Source organism: Salarias fasciatus, chromosome 16 (genome assembly GCF_902148845.1).
Source record: "Salarias fasciatus chromosome 16, fSalaFa1.1, whole genome shotgun sequence".
In the NCBI taxonomy this organism is placed as follows: Eukaryota; Metazoa; Chordata; class Actinopteri; order Blenniiformes; family Blenniidae; genus Salarias; species Salarias fasciatus.
This window is the reverse complement of record NC_043760.1, coordinates 8434806-8459315: the sequence shown is the minus strand read 5'-3', so window position 1 is coordinate 8459315 and position 24510 is coordinate 8434806. Positions and strand designations below refer to the sequence as shown.

The 24510-nt window shown below is 43.4% G+C and overlaps 2 protein-coding genes across 2 annotated transcripts; one reads left to right on the top strand and one right to left on the bottom strand.

Moving 5' to 3' along the window:
- Positions 1 to 2665: 2665 nt before the first annotated feature.
- Positions 2666 to 3741, bottom strand: LOC115403449 (trace amine-associated receptor 13c-like). The gene is made up of 2 exons (XM_030112343.1): positions 3575 to 3741; positions 2666 to 3482 (listed from the first exon to the last, which is right to left on the bottom strand). Exons 1-2 carry the CDS (start codon positions 3736 to 3738, stop codon positions 2666 to 2668), a joined length of 981 nt encoding a protein of 326 aa, XP_029968203.1. The 5' UTR covers positions 3739 to 3741.
- A 6585-nt stretch (positions 3742 to 10326) lies between these two features.
- On the top strand, positions 10327 to 23482 carry itgb2 (integrin, beta 2). The gene is made up of 17 exons (XM_030112342.1): positions 10327 to 10396; positions 14167 to 14217; positions 14456 to 14553; positions 14925 to 15126; positions 15204 to 15374; positions 15533 to 15774; positions 16637 to 16795; positions 16999 to 17094; positions 17171 to 17260; positions 17354 to 17491; positions 18023 to 18213; positions 18609 to 18841; positions 18951 to 19170; positions 19251 to 19465; positions 21440 to 21606; positions 22493 to 22644; positions 22920 to 23482. The coding sequence occupies exons 2-16, from the start codon at positions 14169 to 14171 to the stop codon at positions 22556 to 22558; spliced, it is 2337 nt and encodes a 778-aa protein (XP_029968202.1). The 5' UTR covers positions 10327 to 10396; positions 14167 to 14168; the 3' UTR covers positions 22559 to 22644; positions 22920 to 23482.
- Positions 23483 to 24510: the final 1028 nt, after the last annotated feature.

The window sequence follows — 24510 nt, the reverse complement described above, 5'->3', positions numbered from 1 at the left end:
CAGCTGATGTGTCAGTGAGAAAAGGGACAACAGACATTTGTTGATGGAATGATGACATTCATGTTTCATACTTTATACTAACAGCTTCATGATATCACACTGAACATGGAAGACATGGAAGAAAAGCAGGTGAAGCCCAGGCTTCTCTTCATCACTGCAGCCAGACTGACAACCAGCCACAGCTCTGTTGAACCTCACACCCCTTTAACTTAGAGCAGTAATGACTCCGAGAACCTCTCCTCAAAGCTGTCACACACATCTAACAAACACATCTTCCTCAGACTTGTCTTCAGAACCTGATTTACTGTTCTCTAGCTTCAGTCTCATAGAACTCGGCGAGTTCTCAGACATTTGGTTAGCCTCATCTAATAATTCTTGCAGTGACGAACTGAGTGCGACTCGGCCTGCGGATCGCCGCAGCAGTGGACTGCCGTGTGTTCAGATTGTGCTGATTTCCCCTCAAGACCATGTGTGCAAAACACTTTGAAAGTCTAGGTGAATCATCATTTCTACCTCGAGAAGGAAGGCACCTGGACTGCATGATGGATTTTATACCTGGAAGACGTTGTTACTTCACACCATCAAAGAACCGATACTGTTGTCACATATCTACTGATTGACACTGGGGAAGAAAATGTTGATAGCAGAGAAGAAAGTTGGTAAGATGGAGATGACATGAGGAGGAGGAGAAGTTGATTGCAGATTGTAGATATTGGAGATTGGTTTCGCGCTGTTCACATACAACCGTGGATACCGTGGTGGCACAGTTCGCAATAAAGAAAATTTTACATATTTCATATTTTTGAAACGCAGTGCAATTCATCAAACCACACACACCAGTCGATTTGCTTTCATTGGACTCTATGCACAACTCCACCACTTCCTGAACTTCAGGAGGCTCCTTGTTTCCAGTGTTTCATGATAGGACGAGCTGATTAATCCAGGAGTCCCTGACCTCTGTCACCACAACAGTAATGTTCAGACACACCTGCAGTAATCAGCTCATCCTATCGTGAAAGACAGGAAACAAGGAGCCTCCTGAAGTTCAGGAAGTGGTTGAGTTGTGCATAGAGCCCATTGTGAATGGGGGTACAGCTGTGCATGAAGGGCACAACAGCACACACTGCTGTCGGCTGCTGCAACATGTGAAAGACATTTTACAGCATCATCTGGGGAGGTATTTGGTCTCAGAGACTATACATTTGAAACCTGTGAGAGAAAATATGATTTTTTTTCTTTTTGCACTGATGTTCTCAATCACAGTTTGATTTATTTAAAAAAAAAATAAAATCAACATGATTTATGTGGAAATCTGAGTCTGGTGAAGCCAACACGGTTGTAAAAACTAGTGATAGAGACCAAAACATGTTCTGAATACAGACAAATTATGTTTATTTGTACTCTGAAAATCTGCATTTTTGAATGGGTTCCAATGAGACCCGGGCTCTTTATGAAACCAACATCATCGCCCCCTGCTAGAATTTCCCCAGAATTACAGCATTTTTGCCCTTCTGCATTGCCTTCATGTTTTAAGAGCAGAGGTTGGCACTTGGTTCCAATGGGACTCAGGGCTCTTTTTGAAATGAGTATTATCCCCCCTGTTGGAATTTCCATGGAATTGCAGTTTTTCTGCATCATCTGCATTTTTCACCAGCAGAGGTTGGTGCCTGGACTCAACTGACAGTCCAGCTGTTGCTCTCAGACTGCTTATCTGTGCTGCTCACTCTCGAATTAAACTCTTTCCTTCAACAGAGTGCACATTTACAGTCATTTATTTCACAACATATGTGGGAACACATTTCTTCAGTTTACTGTGCAGTGTGTGGATCTGGAGAGTATGGAAAAGGAGGAAACTTAGAAGAGCCTGAGTTTTTACATCACACATTGGTTTTATTACAAAACGCAGCTCTAACTAATATCCTGGCATGCAAACTGATGGCTTTACATATTTATGCTGATACATTATCGTTTCATGCATTTTTGTGCAGATATGTGTTCCTGACTAACGATGTGAAGAAACATTCATTTCTCAAAGGGATTTTTATGGTTCTGCTGAAAACACACAGACATACGGTCAAACCTCGACACTGATGTATGAAAGTGCAAACCCATTATCCTTCATTTATTGTTTTTGCTGATTTCGAGTTGACGACAGGAAGTATTTTAAAATTCACAGTCAAGTGACTGAAGAGGATTTTGGGGTGGGATTCAACAAGTCCTCTTCTTCCTACTCTATCTCGAGCAGAATGGGGGCAAAAAAAACTTAAATGGCCCGGCATGGTTTGATTTGGCTTGTTTGTTTGTCTTTCTATGGAAAGCATTTGTATTATTGATTCAATTTTGTGCAAGCCTTTGGTATTAGGAATATTAGTTATTGCTCGAAATGAATGTGAATGATGTCTTTCAGCCACCCCATTAAACGGTCAGACTCCAGTCATTTAATAAAAAAAGAGAATCTCCAACATGTTTCTTTCATAGTAGATTCTTTCATATGAGATTACAATGAGACAGATGTGATTTCCCCTTGAATCAAACGAACATAAAGTCTTTATGTCCTGCTTCGCCCACAAAGGCCTTTATCTAATAACACTGTAACATTCATATGATATCAAGCATATTTTTCTGTGGCTGTTCACCGCACCACTTTGAGGTTTTGGCAGTGTTGCTACAGCATGTTTGCGTCAGACGAGCCGGCCTTCAGAATCTGGAGAGTTAAAATGAGTTTGATGGATTTTCTGAACCAGGGGTAGAAGAAGGCGTAGATGATGGGGTTCAGGCAGGAGTTGAAGTAGAACAAGCAGATGACGAAGGTCGCGGACGTTGCATTCAGGAAGCTGTCTGTGCCTGTGATGTTGACAAAATAAAAAGGACTCATACACAGTAGAAACACAGCGATAACCACGCCCACAGTCCTGGCTGCTTTCAGCTCTGATTTCTTGGCTGCAGCTCTTACTGATTGGTGGCGATAGGCCGGCGCCAGCTGAGATCTGACCGAGCGGGCCTGAGACACAGCCACCACAAACACTCTCATGTACAGGACTATGATCACAGCAATGGGAACGATGAAGGAGAAAATGAGATCTGCGATGGCAGCAATGTGGTTGATGTAAAAGACGCACTCTCCGACGCAGGAGTTGTACCTGCCCGGTTGTTCCAGAGCGTCAGTCAGATTGAGAGTCTGAAAAATCACAGAGCAGATCCAGCAAAGGTAAATTGAGATCTGAACCTTACGATGAGTGATTTTGGTGGAGTAATGTAAGGGATAACAAATCGCCACGTAGCGGTCAATGGATATGATCACCATGGTCCCGATGGAGGCCGAGGTGATGATGTACGCCAGATACTGATAGATTGTGCACATGATGTCGCCGAGGAACCAGCAGCCGTCTATGAGCACCATCTGAAAGAACATGAGGAAGCCCACGAAGAAATCTGACACTGCCAGAGAAAGGAGGAGGAGGTTGGTGGGAGTGTGGAGCTGCCTGTAAAGAAAAAAATAGAGCATGTATAAACCAATTCATGCAATCAAGACCACCTTAGAACTTTAGCTTAAAACATGAAGGCATCTGGCGACCTGAAGTGTGAGATGGAGATGACAACAAGCAGGTTGAGGATGACAGTGAGCAGACAGATGGAGGACAGCAGGATGTAGACCAGCATCGCCTCAACGTGAGGACGCTTCGGCCTCGTGCAGAAGGCGTTGGCCAGCTGTGGAAAGCAGAGCTCAGTTCCCTCCATCACTTTGAGGAGGGCAGGCTCCTGACCCTTGACCGCGTGTTGATCATGGACCATAGATTTATGACTGCCCTCCTCTCCCTCCTCTTCCTCATTAGACTGCCCTTCCTCTGATCCATCTTTAAGCACCAACCCGTGGTCATCATACAGACACGTGAAATCCACTGAGATGCGTGTCCCTCAGTGACGAAGCAGAGTTTGACTTGTGTTGTGTTTTTTACCAGTAAGTTTTTTGCCATTTGCCAAACATGAGGTTTAATGACAGTCAGTACTCAAACATCTAACCTTCACAGTGGTCTCAGATGTCAGATGACTGACAGCTCATGATGGGTCAGCGTCTGTTAGTCATCAAGACGTTTCAACAGAAGACCCAACCTTGTTTTAATGCTTGTCTTTCTACAGTTGACACCTCAAGTGGTTTCATTTTAAAATATTAATTCATGTTTCCATTGGTGGCACACCGGTTAGCCCCTTTGCCTCATGGTCATGGGCTCAAATACCAGCTGGGGGTTTCTGTGTGCATGGGTGTCCTCAGGGACTCCAGTTTCCTCCAATAGCCCAAAAACATGCATGTCGCCTTGACTGGTGACCCGAAATTGCTCCCAGGTGTGAATGTGAGTGTGTGCAGTTGTCTGTCTCTATATGTTTGTCCTGAGATGGACTGAATAAAATTCATATTTTCTCTCACAGGATTCAAACTGTGGTCCATGTATAGTGTCTGAGACACCAGGTGCTCTCGGTGGATAATGCAGTGAAACGTCAGTCATCAGTTTTACAGAGGCCTATCAGGCCGTTTGCTGAACCCTTCATCACTGATACACCATCAGTGGTGATTGCTGTTAGCTTGGACAGCTGCAGCTTCTCAGCTACTGCCATTAATGTCTCCTTCTTTAAGGCTGCTGTTACTGAACCTCCTTCTTAAAAAGCCCATCCTTCGTCCAGGCATTTTAGAAAGTTACTCTCCATTATCTACCCTTCACTTCATTTAGCACATAGACAACCCTTATGAAATAAAAAGGGACAGCTCCACTGTTATTAGCAATTTACACGCTGTAATAATCTGTCTTCAGCCATTCCAATTGTTTTTCTCTGCTGACAAGCCTGAATAAGATGTGCTTGGTAGGTCTGTGACAGATTTGACGAGTGTGTCTTCAGTTTTATCCCTCATAGAATTTGATAGTTGAAGAGGTTCTTGGAGAGATTACTGCTCGAAGTTAAAGGGATGTGAGGTTTGACAGAGTAGTGACTGTCATTCTGACTGCAGTGATGAAGAGAAAACCTGTGGTTCATCTGCTTTTCCTCTTTATCTTCCATGTTCGGTGTGAGATCGTGGAAGTTTGTTTTACAAAGTATGAACTTAATTTCATCATCCAGTCAACAAGTGTCCATTTTCTCCTTTTCTCACAAACACATCAGTTGCATGATGAAAGAGACACACAGCATTATGCAACGTGTACACACGCACGCACACACACACACACACACACACACACACACATGCACCAGTCGTGTCACACCCTCTCTGTGGGTTGTCTCCAATTAGAGGTGTGAATGAAAACATGTGTGGTGTGAAGCATCAGGACATGATGCAAGCTCCAGCCAGATAACAAACTGCCCCCATGATGCAACGCTGTGTTTGCGGCGACAAGGTTCAGCTGTGTCACTATGATGAAGGACAACATCAGTGAAACTTCACAGCTTTGTGACACGAGTGCACCTCTGAGACGTGACTGCCGAGCCGGAGGTCTTTGTAGGATACAAACAATTCACACAAAATCCATCCGGCTGCATAAACAAACATAACAAGCATGAATTTCCACAGGTGTGATTCCACTGAGGACGTTATGGGGATTGAAGTTGTGGAGTTCAACTTGTGTTTTCCCCAACAAAGACTTTGAAAACTCATCAGCACAGAATGAACTTCTTGTTAAAACTAATAAAACATGTCAACGATGGAAAATCTTTTTGTACCCTGTTTTTTTTACCTTGTTTAAATGCTCATATTAATCCTTCAATATTGCAGAAACTTCCATTAATTTTATGCATAAAAATAATGTTATTATAAAATTTGTTGAATTTATCCACATTCTTATCTACATGGCGTACACACATGTTCTATACCCCTGAACTGGATGTGTGGACCATGGCCACATAAAACACCTTCAAACTGAGTGTGTTCACAAGCAGCAGGTTCTCGATGGGTTCTACTCAGGTTTGAAGGAAGAACACACGACTTCAATAAGACCAATAAAGGCATAAATAATCCCACATTCATCACCGCTTATACATTTGCTTCCATCGTTGTTTTGGACATCAAAAACTTCTTCAGCAACAGACTTCAACTGTTTCTTTTTCAAGAGGAGCTATTATAAAATCATAATAGAAAAGAAATGTTTAAAAAAAAAAAATCAATTTACCATAAGAATAACGAACTTAAAAAAAGCATTCTGTGTGTAAATGTGGCTTTAGGTGATACTGCAGTTTGTTAAAAGGAGGTAAAAAGGAGCAAAAATGTACATCTTGATGAATAGACGAGGAAGAGGAAGTGAGATAATAAGACAGAACATCTAGAAATGAAAATATAAGAATTATATTCTGAAGCACATATTGTGTTAATGTTTGCATGCATGCATGAGTGCGTGGTATATTACATGTGAAAATGCTGTACACAGATGCATGAAACGGTTAGTTATTGACACTTCTTTCATTAAAAAAATCATCCGTCTGACTGATGCCGCCCACGGTGCAGCGGTGGCAGCGGTGCAAGGCTTAGCATTGCTTTGTGGGTTCAATTTCTGTGTTAGACTAGTGAATTTGTGCACAATGTGACTCATTAGCCCACAGATCTGCTTTGTAAAGTTCATCATTGTCTTTGAATCAGTGTTGTTGGACTGAAGTGTGACTGACCGCCTCATTTTCAACTTCTTGTCTGAAGGCCACCCATGTGGCCAGTACCTAACAGCACCTTCAAAGAAAAAAGCTGCAATTAAACCTTTTTTAGGCTCTCCAAACCTGACACCACAGTAAACTGTAAACGAAGTTATGCCAGTTCGTCGTTCCACTTAGCGTCGTCCGACCACACCATCTTTCTCCCCAGCCCTCCTTCATCCTCCCCTGCCATGTGTTGAAACCACTCACAGGACTGGATTCTTCTCTCAGGATTGTCTTCATTAATTGAATATTGTAATATTGTAACTGTTATAATCTTGGGATGTAAACGTTCCTCTTAGCTCTTTTAAGAATGCACCGTGTGCTAAAAGTGCTAACTCCTGGTTCACATGCACATCGTGCAGAAGAGTTCTATGGAGAGTGAGTGAACTGAGGAAGTAGGACTTGTTGCTGTACGAGGCCTGCTGATGATGCAGATCATACACAGTACAAAGTGTTTCAAGCTCATCACAAATTGTTTTCCGTCATCACAACTGTTCACGTTCACTTGATCTTCAATTTCACGGCAACAAAGGCCTATAAACTGCTACAACTTTAATCACAATTTTCTGTACAAGCTCCCATGAAATTAGGAATTTCAGGCCGCAACAATAAAAAGAAAAGGGGTGACAAAAAACCATAGAGGGACTGGATGAAGGCTTATCTCTGTGGGTCAGATGGGCAGACCCAGGAACCGATTCTGAGGGAGCCCCAGAGGCAGATTTCATCTCTAAGAGCTGAAATAGATTAATTAAAAAACATTAAAATAAAAAAATCACTGCAGATATGGAGCAGATGTGATGTTTACTTTGTGTCTACAGTTAATCAGTTTCAGATAACAAATTTCTCTAAGATGTAAATAGTTAATTATTAACCTCAGGACGTGAATATATAAGAAATCAAAAATTCCATTAAAAATGCATGATTTCATCTTAATGTCTGTGTGTCTGTGTTGTGTCATGGTCTGTGTGTTTGAGACATTTGGAACACTGAAAGTCTGATTATGACTGAACACCAGCTCTGCATGTGGTCTGTGTCGCCCCCTGCAGGTCGTTTGCTGTAATACACTGACTCAATGTGATGAAAACAGGAACTCAAAGTAAAGACATGCATATCTTTCAAAAACAAACCTCAACATGACGAATCAAAAGGGAAAAAGGAGAAACCGAGAAATGGTTGTCACTGAAGTCATGTCAGGAATATGGCCCAAAAGGTCAGTGAGATATGAGAAGTCTCACACACACGCACACACACACAGTGTGTTTCTGTGTTTCTGTCACTGTCAAAGTTAGCGGTTAACCTGTGATCAGAGTCTTGACCAACCTGTTTGTAACTTCTGCTTTTCCTCTCTGAAAAAAACATGAGACCTGAAGCTGCTGTGTGTGTGTGTGTGTGTGTGTGTGTGTGTGTGTGTGTGTGTGTGTGTGTGTGTGTGTGTGCGTGTGTGTGTGTGTGCGTGTGTGTGTGCTTTCTCGTATTTCTATCCTTGTTGGGGCCAAATGTCCCCACAAGGATAGCAAAACGTGAAACGACGTGCCTTGTCGGGACCTTTTTCCGGTCCTAATAAGGACTAACAGTGTTTTCTTGACCATGTTGTTGTTACTGAAAAAAGTAAAAGTGCAAAAACATTTCTTTAGGGTTAGGCTTTGTTGTGGTGTGGGTTAGGGTTAGGGTAAGGGTCAGGGTTAGGGGCTAGACATGAATGGGAGTCAATGGACGGTCCCCACAAGGATAGAAATACAAGACTGAGCGTGTGTGTGTGTGTGTGTGTGTGTGTGTGTGTACTATGTATGTGTGTGTGTGTGTGTGTGTGTGTGTGTGTACTATGTATGTGTGTGTGTGTGTGTACTATGTGTGTGTGTGTGTGTGTGCGTGTGTGTGTGTACTATGTATGTGTGTTTGTGTGTGTGTGTGTGTGTGTGAGTGTGTGTGTGTGTACTATGTGAGTGTGTGTGTGTACTATGTGTGTGTGTGTGTGTGTGTGTGTGTGTGTCTTCACCTGAACTGGCTCATCGACAGCCTGCGGCTTCACAGGCACATGTGACTCTTTAGCTCCTCTGCAGCGTCTCTCTGAAGTTTTTATTATTTGCAAACCCGGGCGAAAAATTGTTCGAAAGAAATAACAAAAACTTCTGAACTTCTGGTTCAAACTGATAAAAATGACAACAAAAGCCAAAACAGCTAAAACTATTCTAAAATGTAGTCACAAAAAAGTCACGTTTGTATATTGAAAAAATATATTAATATCAGTATTTGTCAGTTTTTGTAAGCATCCATCCTATTTAGTTGGACTATAATAAGCTTAAATGCTTTTGTTCAAGGAGCCAACTTGGCGAACTGAAAGCTGTGTGCTGTGGCCATGCAGTTACCCTGACAAGGCGAGGAGGCCCTGTAGTGAATTACTGACCTTCTGTGTGCGAATGTGAAGAGCACATAGAGCTCCTTCCCACTTCCTGCGCTGTGGGAAGCAGACCACGACCTCATACAGATCAAGAGGTATCAGGATACCCACATCATCAGGAAGTGGTTTGCTGAGGTAGAGCAACCTCTGAGATCTCGCTATGAATCAACGGACTGGGACGTGGAACCGTCATGGTCTGCAGCTCAGGAAGAGGAGCCGCCACCCCGTCCACTCCCCATCCAAGATCCCAGCAGCCCCGGAGGCCAGCTGGAGACCCTCATCTCCAACGGGACGGGGCAAGGTTCCTCAGATGTGGACAGCTCCCTGCTTTATTCCAGCCCCTGGGAAACCATAACCTGAAGACTGCGTGATGAAGACACCTTCTGAGGCCTCAGGAACGCCATGCCCTCCACCCCCTGCAGCTCACCTGGCAAGAGAGGGTGCGGGTGGAGAACGCCATCGTCTACAGGCTGCATCGATAAGTCTCCCGTCCAGACAGGGCCAGTGGTGCTGTGACAATCAGACTACCTCGCTCTTTCAACTTTAGGTTTTATTTCAACTTTAACGGCATTTATTGAATTTAATTGAAATTGAATTTGTCTAATCCTTGTTTTTATTCTTGATTTGATTCTATTCTATCATGTGTTGATGCTGCTGGAACTGTGTATTGCCCCATGGGGATGAAAAAATTGTCTTTCTCTTTTGTCAGATTTAGTTGGTACAATGTGGTATTGTCTTAGTTTTTGTAGGTATAATGTTATGTTTTGTTAGTTTCTTGTAGGTATAATGTGGCATTTTCTCAGTTTTGGTAAGTATAATGTTAAATTTTTCTTGGTTTTTGTAGGAACAATGTGATATTTTCATAGCTTTTGTAGGTACAGTGTTATATTTTGTAAGTTTTTGTAAGTATAATGGGATTTTTCTTAGTTTTTCTAGGGGCTTTCTGTTTGATTGCCTGTATTGATGCTGAGTGGATTGAAAAAGTGAATATTCATGATATTTGTGATCACTGTTGATATGAAATTTGTGCTCATCCTTTGTTAGCACAGATATATTTTGAAGTTAAAGATGATTTAGTTCTCATCATAATGTTTTTGTTGTTCAAAACACAGTTTTGTGTGTAAATAGACTCTTAAACCACACACCTCCACCTGCGACAAACACATCTTATTTCTACTGTTTTCTTCCTCAGCTGTCAGAAATGTGTCTTCTTGGTGGAGCTTGAGGGCAGCGGCCTACGTGATCCCTGCACTGTCTTCAGACTTCCTCCATGAGGGTGGAGTCTTCATCACAGCAGACTCTCACTGCCACAGCTGCATCTTCCTCTTATTGGTAAGTTTGTTTTTTGTTTGCAGGAAAAAAAAACAAACAAAAAAAACGTGATCTTTGTTTTATAAAGAAGTTAGTTTTATATGTTTCAATTTTTAGCCTTCTGTTCTTCATCGGCTCTTAGTGGAAAAGCTGTTACTGCTGGGCTTCTCGCTGTGAAGAGAGGTAGTTTGTTAGAAAATGTAAAAATAGAGAAGTGAGCGTTCTGTCACCACACTGAAGGAACTGTTTGAATTGTGCATGAGGGGAGCGAGCCTGTGTTTCTCAGCTGAAACTCACATTTTCAAAGGAGAGAACTGATGTTTGAGTGAATCTGGACTTAATCGTCCTACTTTTAAATGTCCTTGATCAATTCAGTGCTCTTGGTATTATTCAGTAAAGTACTTCAGTGGATTTTTGATGGCTGCTCTTTACTTTCACTGTAAGATAAAGTGAAGCTAAAGTAACAATGTTTTAACTGGAACAGATTTTTGAGCATTGCTGGCTGGTGAGGAAGATTTTGCATCAATTTACTGAAAATTGAAGAGTCTTGCCCTGCTCTGTTATCACCATCTGATCATCGCCGTTAAGAAGAAACAGGAAGTTTCCAAACATGGTAATATTCTCCATCAGAGAGATGGAGCCTGCATTGACCCATTCTGATATGAATTCGGCATATTCGGCAAACAGGGAGCGCTTCACTGTGAGAATTGTCTATTTTTCATGTGTTTGTGCATGCATGTGTATTCATTCATGCAGACATGTGCATGCATGCTCTATCTCTCTCTGTCGCTGTCATTCACACCTACACACTGACACACACACACACACACTTTGTCCGTGGCCAGGGGATGATCTGTAAGGACGGTGACTCATTCCTGCTGTTCTGGGGTTTGCTGTTTTAACCAGTTTCTCAAAGAAGTCGGTAGACATGTCTGACTGGCAGCCACACTTCACGCCCCTTGCGCTTCACTCTCAAATGAACGAGTGCAGAGATAACTTTGGAAACAGGAGTTTCTCACGGTGTCGACACCCACCGCCGGGGCTAGTTTTCAGTTAAGTGGCTGATGCAGGTCAACCAGAAGTGGTGACACTGAGATATTGTCTATTACTGGACACTGAAAGTAAAGAGCAGACATCTGAAGACACTCAAGTATTTCACTGAACAGAGTCTTCTTCAAAAGTCAAAGTGAAAATGTGTCCAATTCGTACTAAAAGTTAGTGGAGTAAACGTAACTACAGACTTCTAAAGCAAGCAGACTTCCTTCATGTCGTCACGTTAAAGAGAAAGTACTGTTCGTTCGGATGAATTTATACTTTTTCATCATTTTTCTACATCCTGCGTGAAACGTGATTAAAAAAAGAAACACACAGAAACTTATGCTTTCAGGAGAAAAATTAATTTACTCTCTGAATGTTTCCGACATCTAGATTACAGTTTTTAGGTCACGTTACAGTTTGTGCCAGTGATTCTTGATTCTTCGTCTCAGGTTCGGTGTGGAACGCAGTCCTGACATGTTTGTTCTCTGAGCTGCAGGCAGGAAAGCAGAAGTGAAGTAACTCGTCACTTTTCACCTTTGTAGCTCTGATGTGCTCTCAGATGTCAACTTCTCTTCAAACCTTGATTCAGACATCAGAAGCAGCACTTCCTGGACGAAAGCAGACCAATTTCGATCTTCTTCCTCATTTTACACAGCAAAACGTGTAAAAACAAAAGTACTGATCTGCTTTACGAAGGACGCGCTGCGTCACCTCAGAGCCTTCACAGAGCACTCACAGACCCCTCCCGCCCCAAAACATCACCTGAAAACACTGAAAACTAAAACAAATCGGCTCAGAAAGAGTTTCATGCACAGCCATTCATACACTGAGCTCAGGACACATGAAGTCATTCTCGTGCTGACGGCTTCTATTGGATGATTTTATTAAAGTTTTCCTTTTTGCATGTTGAAGGTTGTGTTAAATTTGTTCTCATATTTGCGCTCTTTAAGGATTGCACTTTCTTTTTTGTTGTTGTCACACACCTTGTGGCTTGCTGTGGCCTGCAGTCCCTCGCTGTGGCCGGCTCCATCCAGCTGTAACCGGTTCTGGCTCACTGCGGCCTGTTTTTTGCCCAGATGTGGGCAAACAGCTGTAACCAGATGTTCATCCACTTTGTGAGAAGAAAACTCTCCAGGCAGATATAAAAGTCTGATGACAAACTGAATAATTCCAGACTGAATCAAATCTCTGAGTGAGTTTTTAATTAAACCAAAGATAAATGTTGCTGCTGGTGATATAGGATGTTTATTTTAAAATCTGCTCCAGGCAGATCTGTGGGACTGTAAGAACTGGAAAAGCGAATGATCTGATTAAGATGATAGTTTCTCAGGCAGCGCTCCCTTTCTTGGGTGTGATGATCTTTTCCGAGGCTGCGTTCTGCTTTCTGTTTCCTGTCTGTTGAGTTTACCCACTCGCATCAAGAGTTTCACATCGGACTTGTAGTCGAACCACAGAGATATTAGGTACACCTGGCTGCCACTGGGAGGGATCAGCTTTTTTCTTCAGATATCGCAAAATAAATTATAGTAATAGCATCTTATTATATTTGACTTACTGCAGAATAAAATCCAGCTGAAAGTGCCTTTTGAAAACTTAAAATGTAATAACAGTTCAAAATTAAAGAGGAAGGAGATTCAAAAGCTGACATATGGATGTACAGATGTGTAGATAAACAGATGTGTAGTCACTGAGCTGCTGGTAAAGTGGCTGCTGTATAACAGAGCAGGTTACTGGAAGTAAGTAGCTATAATTATTTTTAAAAAGGGCATAAGGAAGTAACTTTATTGGAAAAGTTGCATTTGCTTTTTTCAGTTTTCTTGAGATTATCTGTATTCAGAGAGTTTTATTCAAAAAGACTCAAATTTTCACTTTATGACTGTGAATGTTTAGTTTTGAAGGGTAACTCTGCAGCTCTGCAATCATTAAAAACTCTGTATTATTAGAGTGGCATTACTTTAAAAAGCCACTGACACCTTGAAATGTCATCTGACTCAGTGGCAGCAGAAAAGCTCCTGATCAAAGTGTCGGTACGGTTTTATCACAGCAGTGTGACATGTGGGCGTACCGGAGCTAAAAAAAAAAAGATGCAGTCTGTCACTTCCTCCTTTGTAGTGACATGAGCACAGTGTGAGGGTGAATTCCTGTTTTCTATAAAGCGTCTGACTTTCACCAACTTCAGTGCGAAGATAAAAAACGAAATAAAAGTCGGAATTTTATTTACAGAGGAAATGAGAGAGAGAGAGAGGGATGTGGATTTGGGATATTTCTGTGTATTTTCCAAGAGATGACTGACTGAAAATGGAATTAGACTGAATTTTGGTTGATTTTTAACCTTCTTTAGATCAGACTGCGACACTGACAGGAACTATAAATTACTCACTTCCATCTTTATAAAAATATCCCTTTAGTGAGTGGTGCCAGTAAGTCGGCACATTAAAAGATGAGTCTTTATGTTCTGAGAATTAGAGCTGCGTCACTTTAATCTTCCACATGGAAACTCATGGGAAAATTACTTTACACAGTTTGTACAGTTTGAACAATTTACACAGTTTATAAAGTTCCCACGGCTTGATGGACAATTATTTCAATTCCTGTTTTTAATTTTGTGGAGAAGAGCCATGAGGCTGAATAACCTCTGTGCTGTGAGCTTCGAGTGAGAATAAAACTTGCTTCACCTCTCCCTTCACTTGTGCTTGTGGGGCAAATGAAATGTCGATGTTTAATCACTGAAGTCTCTGCTTCTCCCCTTCCAGAGATGGACTGCTGCGTGCCGTTACTTCTGGCCCTGCTACTGGCTGGAAATGGTTTGGGTTATTTCATTTTTCTGCTAAAATATCCTCAGAGTTTGTCATTCAAGAGTGAGATTGTTTACACCCTGGCTGTCAGACACAGTCTTTATTTTTATTCTTTTATAAATTTTACATTAACAGCTGAGCTTGTCTTTTTGTGTTTGACACTTCCTGTTAGTGCTGAGTGCAAGAAGCACTGCGATTCGTCTGCTGCGACAGCGTAATGCTAAGTTTTTGTGGGTTTTCTCTGCAGGGTGGTGTCAACAGGAAGAAGTCTGCTCCAAATCGGTGATCAACTCGTGTGGTGACTGCATCAGATCCGGGCCACACTGTGTGTGGTGTCAGCAGCTGGTGAGAAACACGCTTCCTCCAACAAACGTTGAACATTCACAGGCGAGAAGCGAGGAGTGCCTCCAGGTGACCATAAAAACCACATTCTCATGAGAGTGGTGGAAAAAATACCCGATGTTGGCGCATCGGAGCAGCGAGTGCCGCAGTGGTGATAAATTCATTCAAGTTCACTTTTCACATCATCAAGCTTCCGTCACATCTTCGCTGACAATCACCGCTCTAACCTGCAGATCAGCTCATTCATAAGCCCCGCCTCCTGTCGCACCTCCTCACTAGGCCCCGCCCCCTGTCTACATGTTGATGATGTATGGCCTGAGTCAGAAACTCCTAAACCGCGTCAGAAAGTTCAGCGTTTGATTGTGTTTGTGCAGAATTTCACCAAAGTGGGAGCACAGGAAGCCGTACGCTGCGACACTCGTGCTCAGCTGATAGCCAGAGGCTGCCCGGTGGAGGAGATCATCGCCCCGGAGAACCTCGTGGACATCGTGGAGGCGCGTCCCCTGAACGCCGTGTTTGAAGGCCGCGAGCTGGTGCAGATGAGTCCGCAGAGGATCAACCTGAAGATGCGTCCTGGTGGGTGGAGCTGCTCCATCCAGCTCCTCCTCAGCCACCGCGCTGCTCACTTCGTGTGTGTGTTTGTGTGTTTCCAGGTCTTCCCTCGAGCTTCAACGTCTCCTTCAAGAGAGCTGAGGGCTACCCGGTGGACCTCTACTACCTGATGGACCTGTCCTACTCCATGAAGGACGACTTGGCTCAAGTCAAAGGGCTGGGCAGAGATCTGTTTAGGGCACTCAATAAAATCACTCAACACGGTCAAATCGGTAATCCAAGCAGCTTTTCCCAGTGTGAGAGAGCTTCCTGTGTGTGAGAGAGTGTTGATTTCCCGAGTGTTATTGCAGATGTACAAACATTTAACCACATCAATCATTCGCCTTTCAAAGTGGGCTTTAAATCTATTTCTCTTCTTTTGAAACTCCAGGGTTTGGAGCCTTTGTTGATAAAACTGTCCTTCCCTACACAAACACCAATAAGGAGAAGCTGGAGAAGCCCTGTGATCAGAAGGACCAGCAGTGTCAGCCGGCTTTCGGATACACACACGTGCTCAGTATGACCAAAAGTGCAGATGAGTTTGGAAAAAAGGTGTCTGAGCAGTTCATCTCCGGGAACCTGGACTCTCCGGAGGGCAGCCTGGACGCCATGATGCAGGCCGCTGTGTGCGGGGTGAGAAATCTGAACCTCTGTCTACTCTGACGTCCAATCTGGATTTACACCGCCTCAGAAAACCATCTTCACACACTTGTAGTATTATCATAATCAAGAGCAGACCCCAGAAACGCATCTCTTGTCACAGTTTGTTTAGTTTTTAGAGGTCAGTTAGAAAATATTCAGTTTGGGCCATTTTAAAAAGATTTTTTTTTTTTTTTAAAGATCAATATTGAACTAATCTTAAAACAAGACTTGCCTCACTTCCTGTCACAGACATGCAATTGTCATGACTGGTAGTCTTTGCAGTACTGCCACCTGCTGGACTGGAACAGAAGGTTCTTTTTGATTTTCTTCTTAAAGGTCCCATATTATGCAAAAATCACTTTCCAATAGTTTTGTACCTGTGATTTATGCCCCCATAGCCTGTTTATGAGGCCCCAGAAGTAAATTAAGTCTGAGAAGATGTGACTTACCCTCTCAGAGAGCAGTGGGCTGACGCAGAAACAGCCTTTTCTCAGTAGAACTCACTAGAGAGACTTTTCGAGTGGCTGAAATTCAGCACCAAGGCTGGATTATTTGAAATACACTTCGAATACAATGTTGTTGGAGTTCAGAGGACAATGGACAGACTGGATATATACGATAGAAAGACAATAAGTAAACTGGGAATCGCCAAATTATAAACAGAGGTCGCCCACATATGATGCCAGTGACCCTTCTGAGATCCTTAAGTGACCTGTAGATACCTCACACTGGAGGTGATGGCGAAACATCTTCAGGGTCCTCACTGTCTTCATCAACTGTAGGCATGAGTCTCCTTCTAAGGACCCTAACCCTATCTTAGATTTAATCTGATCATTTATTGTGTTCTTTTCAGGAAAAAATTGGCTGGAGGAACAGCAGTACCCGACTGATCGTGCTCACCACCGATGCTGGATTCCACATGGCCGGTGATGGAAAACTGGCTGGCATCCTGGAGCCCAATGACAAGCAATGCCACATGGCTCGCAACATTTATACCAAGAGCAGTGAGATGGTACGCTCGCTCACATTTCCTTCTGCAGATCAAAGGTTTTACAAGTTCTTTTCTGGTTTTCTTTCCATCAAGATTCCTTTTATTTGTCACAAGGGGGTACATTTCGATGGGAACGCCAAATGTGTGATGTCTTTGATCGATATGGTGCAAATAAAGCTGTTACTTTGATTTAAGTGAAAGAACTGACTGACTCTCACGTGCAGGACTACCCATCCGTCGGACAGCTGGCTACTGTTCTGGAGAAAAACAACATTCAGCTGATATTTGCAGTTACCAAAAATGTTGAGGCAGTGTACAAGGTAAATAAAAGCCTGTCATTCTTTCCCTCTGATGTATTTCTCATTTTATTTAGGGATTTCTTCTCTTGGTTTTCAGGAACTGTCTAAAATGATCCCAAAATCAGAGGTGGGAACCCTGCAGTCAGACTCCAGCAATGTTGTGGCGCTGATAGAAAATGCCTACAATGTAAGTTCATTATTCTGTTAAGTTAACTTTAGGTTGTTGTTGAAATGTAAACATCTGTGTCTGATGCTGAGTTGAATGTGTACTCCCTGACAGAGGCTGTCCTCCAAAGTCACTTTGAGTCACGACAATCTTCCTGACGATGTGAGAGTCGTCTACACTCCGATGTGTACAAATTCAGGACCACCCGGGGAGAATGAAGGGGTCTGTGACAACGTGGGTGTGCAGGAACAGGTAAGAAGCTTTCGGTCACACCTCATGCAGCACGTTCACACTGTGGAGCCGGACGTCTAATGAAGACTTCTCCCGGGTTCAATTCAGTTGCCGTTTGTCCCCCCCCCCCCCCCCCCCCCCCCACCCCCCCCCACCCTTTTCATCCACTAACCTGTCAGTTACAAATTAGCAGGCCCTTTGTCTCCCATTTGTAATAAGCTATTTGCGTTTCTGTGGCAAAAAAAAGAAAACAATAATTACCTCTCCATATATATTTTTTTCACCAGCTGTCCTTATTCACACAGAATAAAAACCGTTTCCAACGGTGATTCGACCGTGGCAGCGGTTGGGGGGAGAGGGGGAGGGGGGGACACCGGGGACACCAGGGCGTATGTCATGTGGAAGCACCGGCTTTATTGTTGTAAGAACGCAGAATTCCGCTAGAGGGCGACCGAAGTTACGCGCTATAGCTTTAATTTAAATTCTAATAAGAACAACTACACAAAAAGAGTGGCAGGCAACTGAGCCAAACCTCCTTTCTTCTCTTTTCAGATTTCCTTCAAAATCACTGTGACAGCCAGCTCATGTATGACAGACAAGTCCTTCACCATCAGACCCCAGGGCATCAGGGACACGCTGACGGTGATGCTGTCCACCACCTGTGACTGTCAATGTGAGAACCCAAGTGAAGAATTTCACAGCCACTGTAACTACAACGGAAGCACCGACTGTGGAATCTGCAGGTAAGCAGGATCCCACGAAAACACCACCGTCAGGGTCTGTTAGGACTCCAGAAGTCTGTACGGCAAAGCTAGATTTTCTCTTATCGAGGGAACTTCTGGAATTAACCCTGGATTTTCCAAACTGTGACGTTGGTTTACTTCTAACCGGGGTAAATCACCACGGTAACTTATGCTGAACAGCGAGCCTGCAGCAGGTTATGTTCTCAATAACACATCAGGGAGTAGAGAAGCTCGGCCTTCTGACTTATCAGATCTCTTGAAAAAGTTTAATGCTGTCTCGCTCTTGACTCTCTTAACCAGAACAGTGATTTTTGAAGCATTCATGACAGATTTCTGGAAGTTTACATTATGCAACTCTCAGTTCTGTTTGTCATTTCTACCTGGTTACTTATCAGATGCAGAGAAGGTTTCCTGGGGCAGTTCTGCGAGTGCTCTGCTGGTGTGAAAGACGAGCAGTCACTGCAACAGACCTGTCGGAGAGACAATGGCACAGTGTGTGAGGGTCGAGGAGACTGTGTGTGCGGCAGGTGTCAGTGCCACACCACCGAGAGCGGGACCAGCTACCATGGGGAATTCTGCGAGTGTGACGACGACCACTGTGAGAAGTTCCAGAACAAACAGTGCGGAGGTACATTTGTGAAGGATGAACACGGCGCAGCCTTCAATAAATTGCACAGAACTTATTCTCACAAAGAGAATGATGTGCATTAGCAGTCTTCTCCTTGGTCTCTCTGTAGGAAACGGGAAATGCAACTGTGGGAAGTGTGAGTGCAGCGACGGCTTCGAGGGCTCTGCCTGTCAGTGCAAGACCTCTCAGGACGGCTGTCGTACTGCCTCGAACACTGTGTGCTTCGGCAGAGGAGACTGCGAGTGCAACCGCTGTAAATGCCACGGAGGCTACCAGCCTCCAAACTGCCTGACGTGCCTGGGCTGCCCTGACCAATGCCAGGCCAAGCTGTATGCCACCTTGAATCTACTTGACTTCTTACTTTTAAACTGAATATTTGATTCCTAATCTTCTTTGTGATAATTTTCAGGAACTGCATTGAATGCCAGGGCTTTGACTCGGGCCCCTTTAAGAAGAACTGCAGTGAGGCCTGCAGCGCAAGCATTAGGTCCAATCTGGTACAGAAGTTCTCCTTATCGGGTAAAGAGTGCCATCGGAAGGACAGTGAGGGATGCTGGATCACATTCAAGCTGGACCAGTTGCCCGGAAAGGATAACTACTATGCGGAAATATATGACATGAGAGGTGAACGTCTTCATTTTATCGTCACTGAGTAGGGATGCCTGATATTTGATATGGGCTGATATCTGATATGCTGTATCTGTCAGTATGACTGTCAGTCTCCGTGTGACCGGAGTAGGAGTCCGGTCCGCATTGCCGGCAGTAAGTCGGACCTGTTCCCGGCGCATGTTGGATTCCGGCAGGGCTGCCCTTCGTCACCAGTTCTGTTCATAATTTTTATGGACAGAATTTCGAGGTGCAGCCAAGAGCCGGAGGAGCTCAGGTTCAGTAACCACAGGATTTTATCTCTGCTTTTTGCGGATGATGTTGTCCTGTTGGCTTCATCAAGCCTGGACCTACAGCATGTACTGGGGTGTTTTGCAGCTGAGTGTGAAGCAATGGGGATGAGGATCAGCACCTCCAAATCCGAGGCCACTGTCCTCGATCGGAAAAAGGTGGTCTGCCCCCTCCAGGTCAGCAGAGAGACCCTGACCCAAGTGGAGGAGTTCAAGTATCTTGGGGTTTTGTTCACATGTGGGGGACGGATGGAGCTTGAGACTGACAGGCAAATTAGTGCAGCATCTGCAGTGATGCGGTTATTGTGTCGGTCCGTTGTGGTAATGAGGGAACTGAGCCAAAATTTAAAGCTCTTGATTTACTGGTCAATCTTTGCTCCTACCCTCACCTATGGTCATGAGCTTTGGGCCATGACTGAAAGGACAAGATCCCAAGTACAAGCGGCTGAAATGAGCTTCCTTTGTATGGTGGCTGGGTGCTCCCTTAAGAGATAGGAGGAGGAGCTCAATCACTAGAGAGGAGCTCAGAGTAGAGCCCCTACTTCTCCACATCAAGAGGAGGCAGCTAAGGTGGAATACCTTAGAATACCTCCTGGATGCCTGCCTGGGAAGAAACCCCAGGGAAGACCCAGGACACGCTGGAGAGACTGTGTCTCTCGGCTGGCCTGGGAACGCCTCGGGATTCTCCTGGACGTGCTAAAAGAAGTGTATAGGGATAGGGAAGTATGGGCATCTCTGCTTAGACTGCTCCCCCCGCGTCCCAGTCCTGGATAAGCAGTTGAAAATGGATGGATGGATATATTTGTTTTTCTGTGCTCAAAATTTCACAATGTGGGCTCAGGATGTTCGTAGAAACATAATCCCATACACATAACTCTTGGCACGTGGTGTCTCAGGTAGATAACTGCTTCAAGTACTGGCTCTGCTGCCCCTGATTGCACACCTCTGCTAATAGCAGGTTTTATTGCTGAAAACATAACATTCCTTCAAAGTAATTGCACACTGTGTCGAGTGTATAAATGTTCCTGCATGTTTGTAGTGTTTTTTTTTTCCTTTTGATGAAATATCCACTTTGTAAGTATTATTGTAGTCCTTTCTCATGAGTATGTGCTGCTTGGGCGCCATGTTTCTTCTTGGCTGTGCTCGCGAATGATGTCATCACGCAAGTTGTGCAGCTTGATTTCATTTGATTGATTGATTGATTGATTAATTGATTGATTTCGAATATGCAAAAAAAAAAAGAAATGTAAGCTGCACTACGTGCATGGTGACGTCAGTCATGCCCACTGGAATCAATAAGGGAATCATTTCCAAAATTGGCAAATGAACTGAAACACTCAAAACCGATCCTCAAAAAGAACCGTTTTTTTAACGCATCGTGAAACTTTGGTAAAAGGTCTAAGTTAGCTGCAGAGGAACAAAAACAAGGACAGATTCAGCAACCAGACAACCTTTTTCTCATGTTTTCACAGATACTCTTCACTGAACTGTTATTTCAATTGAAGAGTAAGCCTGAGACCAAGCTTTATGTGGGTTTTTTCAAGTGAATTATTTTTTTAAGTCATAGATGGGGAAATATCTATTTTCATAAATACTCAACCTGAAAATACCTAATAAAGTAAACGTGACCTGAGCTGATCATAAATGTCATTCCAGCAGTTTGTGGTTAATGGTTGGGGTTGCTGTGTCACTCCTTGCTCAGACTGTCCGAAGCCGCCGAGTGTCCCTGCCATCATCGGAGGCTCTGTCGCTCTGGTCGCTCTCATCGGCGTCGCGATGCTGCTCCTCATCAAGCTGCTCATCTACATGAACGACCTGAAAGAGTTCAAGAAGTTTGAGAATGAGAAGAAGAAGTCCAAGTGGGCAGAGGTGAGTCAATCAACACTTTGATAATGACTCCTGCTGTCTGGTTATCGATTCGATGGTCGCCTCAAATTGTGTGAATATCAGCATAATATGAATGTATACTGCTTGAAGCAGAGGCTCATGTCATGTTGGCTCTTTATTCGTCAATTATCACCTGCTTTTAAGTTGCTGAAGAATGTTTCAACACTATTTCCACAAATGTTGACAAATCGGTACTTTATTTAAAAGGTGCATCTATTTGAGCTGAAAACAATGCAAAGAAAAATTCAATTACCATAATTTTTATTGAACAACACGTGTGAAATGAAAAACTGTACTTTCTGAACTATAAGTCACATTTATCTTAGTAGTTTGGCTGATCGTGTGACTTAAAGAATATCAGTATATATCATCTGTGACCACTGGATGTCACTGTATGACAACAGAAAACTGTTTATACCATTGGATAACAGAAAAGCCTCCATTGCTACTGGATTTGACTGACAAAGTAAGAATAATATCTTGAAAAAGAAAAATATCCACTTAAAAATTTTAGTATGTGCATCAGGAAGAGTTCAGAGCAAGTGAGAAACTGGTGATATACAGGAAAAAAGAAACTGTTACCAATATGAAAAAAATAACTGGGGCTAAAAATCCAAAGAAGGTTCTGGAAGCTTTGAGACTGTCAACATCTGGACACAGAGAAAATGTTCTGATACCGAGTGAAACTTTCTCTCTTCGCTTGTGATTTTTCACTTTTATCATAGTGATTAGTCAAGTTTTTTCAAAATCTTTTCAGATATGTTGAGTTCATTTTTAAGACGTACTTTTGCTTGTTTTATTTTTTTTTATTGAATATCCTCCAGTCGGTACTTTGAGCTCAGATAGTTTTGTGTTTGTTTGTCTCCAGGCGGATAACCCACTGTTCCAGAATGCAACCACCACTGTGGCAAACCCCACTTTCACTGGAGAATGACAGCTGCGCGTGCACACACACACACACACACACACACACACACACACACACACACACACACACACACACACACACACACACACACAGTCTTGTATTTCTATCCTTGTGGGGACCGTCCATTGACTCCCATTCATGTCTAGCCCCTAACCCTGACCCTTACCCTAACCCTAACCCACACCACAACAAAGCCTAACCCTAAAGAAATGTTTTTGCACTTTTACTTTTTTCAGTAACAACAACATGGTCAAGAAAACACTGTTTCTTCTACTTAGGACCGGAAAAAGGTCCCCACAAGGCACGTCGTTCCACGTTTTGCTATCCTTGTGGGGACATTTGGCCCCGACAAGGATAGAAATACAAGAACACACACACACACACACACACACACACACACACACACGTATTTACCGGTTTTTGCTTTTATTCTCAGTGCAGTTGAATTTACTTTGTGTTTTCCAACAGCGCTCGACTATTGGCAATTTGTTTCTGTCACTTATTCATAATTTTAATCAGCTTTTAACAGCAGAACAGACCTCATTATGTGTGGTTTGGTTTCAACATCCCATAATGTACATACCTGCGTATCTGTTGGTGTTCAGTAAGTATGCAGACTGTTTTTAAGAGACTTCTGAAGATGACCTGTATGAATTTGTACATTAAGATACGAAATATTGTGTGTGGGAAGCTCCATTCACACGCCATCACAGGACAGTGTCGGTCGGGACCCGGACACTTCCAGGTTCACCCGGCGCTCAGGTGGGCCTGCAGCCGGGGAGCCAGGACACGCCGGTCCACGAAGCTCCTCGTCACACACAACTCCAACTCCAGAGTGACGGAGAACACGTCGGTCCACTGTCGCTTTCCACTAGAACCTGTTGATATATTTCAGTTATATATTTAATAAACAGATTAAACTGTACTTTACCTGTGTTTCCTCCCCTTTCCGATCATTACCATCGTCTCTGTCACCTTAGACGCCATCACTTACAGTTGAGCTCCATTTTGGGGGGGGCAAATATAAGATCTTGTTTTAGTGGTTTTTAATTGAAGGCAGTCATAAGTCATCCAGATTTAAATTGCTTGAAAACAGTCATTACTGTCGGAGAATCAAGGGTGTGCTGAGGGTTCCCGGGAGAATTGCTCATGATAAAAAATTTAAACATTCTCCCAAAAGCATTTTTGAGGCCCTAACCACACTGAAAATATCAGTAAACTTGCACTTTCACAAACATTAGACTCAGCAAAAATTGGGGAAAATGCATGTGACTGGCAAAAAAGCGTCAACATTTAGAACACTGAGCACCTTCAAATTTACACATTTCTAGAATGACCTCATCCTGGTGGCTAATCCCAAATTACTTCGGGCAGTTGATAGAAAGGGATTGGTGAGCAAAAGTTATTTAAATCTTTCCCAAATGTCTTTCAAAAGACAAGATCTGATCTGCATCAAGCTCTACATGTCGCTTCAGTCTGACACTCATCACAGCCGCGATAGTAACAACCATCCACCGCCTGCTGAAAACAGGAAGTGTAGTGTAAGTAGCCTGAACACACTCCGTACACAGGAGCTTCTTCAGTAACAAACCAACACTTCCAAAGTGCAGTTCAGAGCTCCAAATCCATCCTCCCCGGGGCCATCAGACTCTATAACTCCTCCTTGTAAAGACCCACTAATAATGGGCTCCTTGTGGCAGTGGGAAGGGGTTTATTCGGCATTTTGACCCGACTTTTAATCGGATCGCCTCCTATCGGCTTCAGTGGGAAAGCCAGACCCGGGTCGACGTGCCTACTTGGCACGCTTGCTGTTTTCGGACACAGTGTGAGATATCCTTCGTCAAGATGACCCGGTGTTGACAACATAGGGAGACCAGAGAGCTTCTCTTGATTCGTGGGGAAGAGGAGATCTGTCGACAGGTAACGGGGACTGTGCTCCTGTCCACCGTTTATCTTGC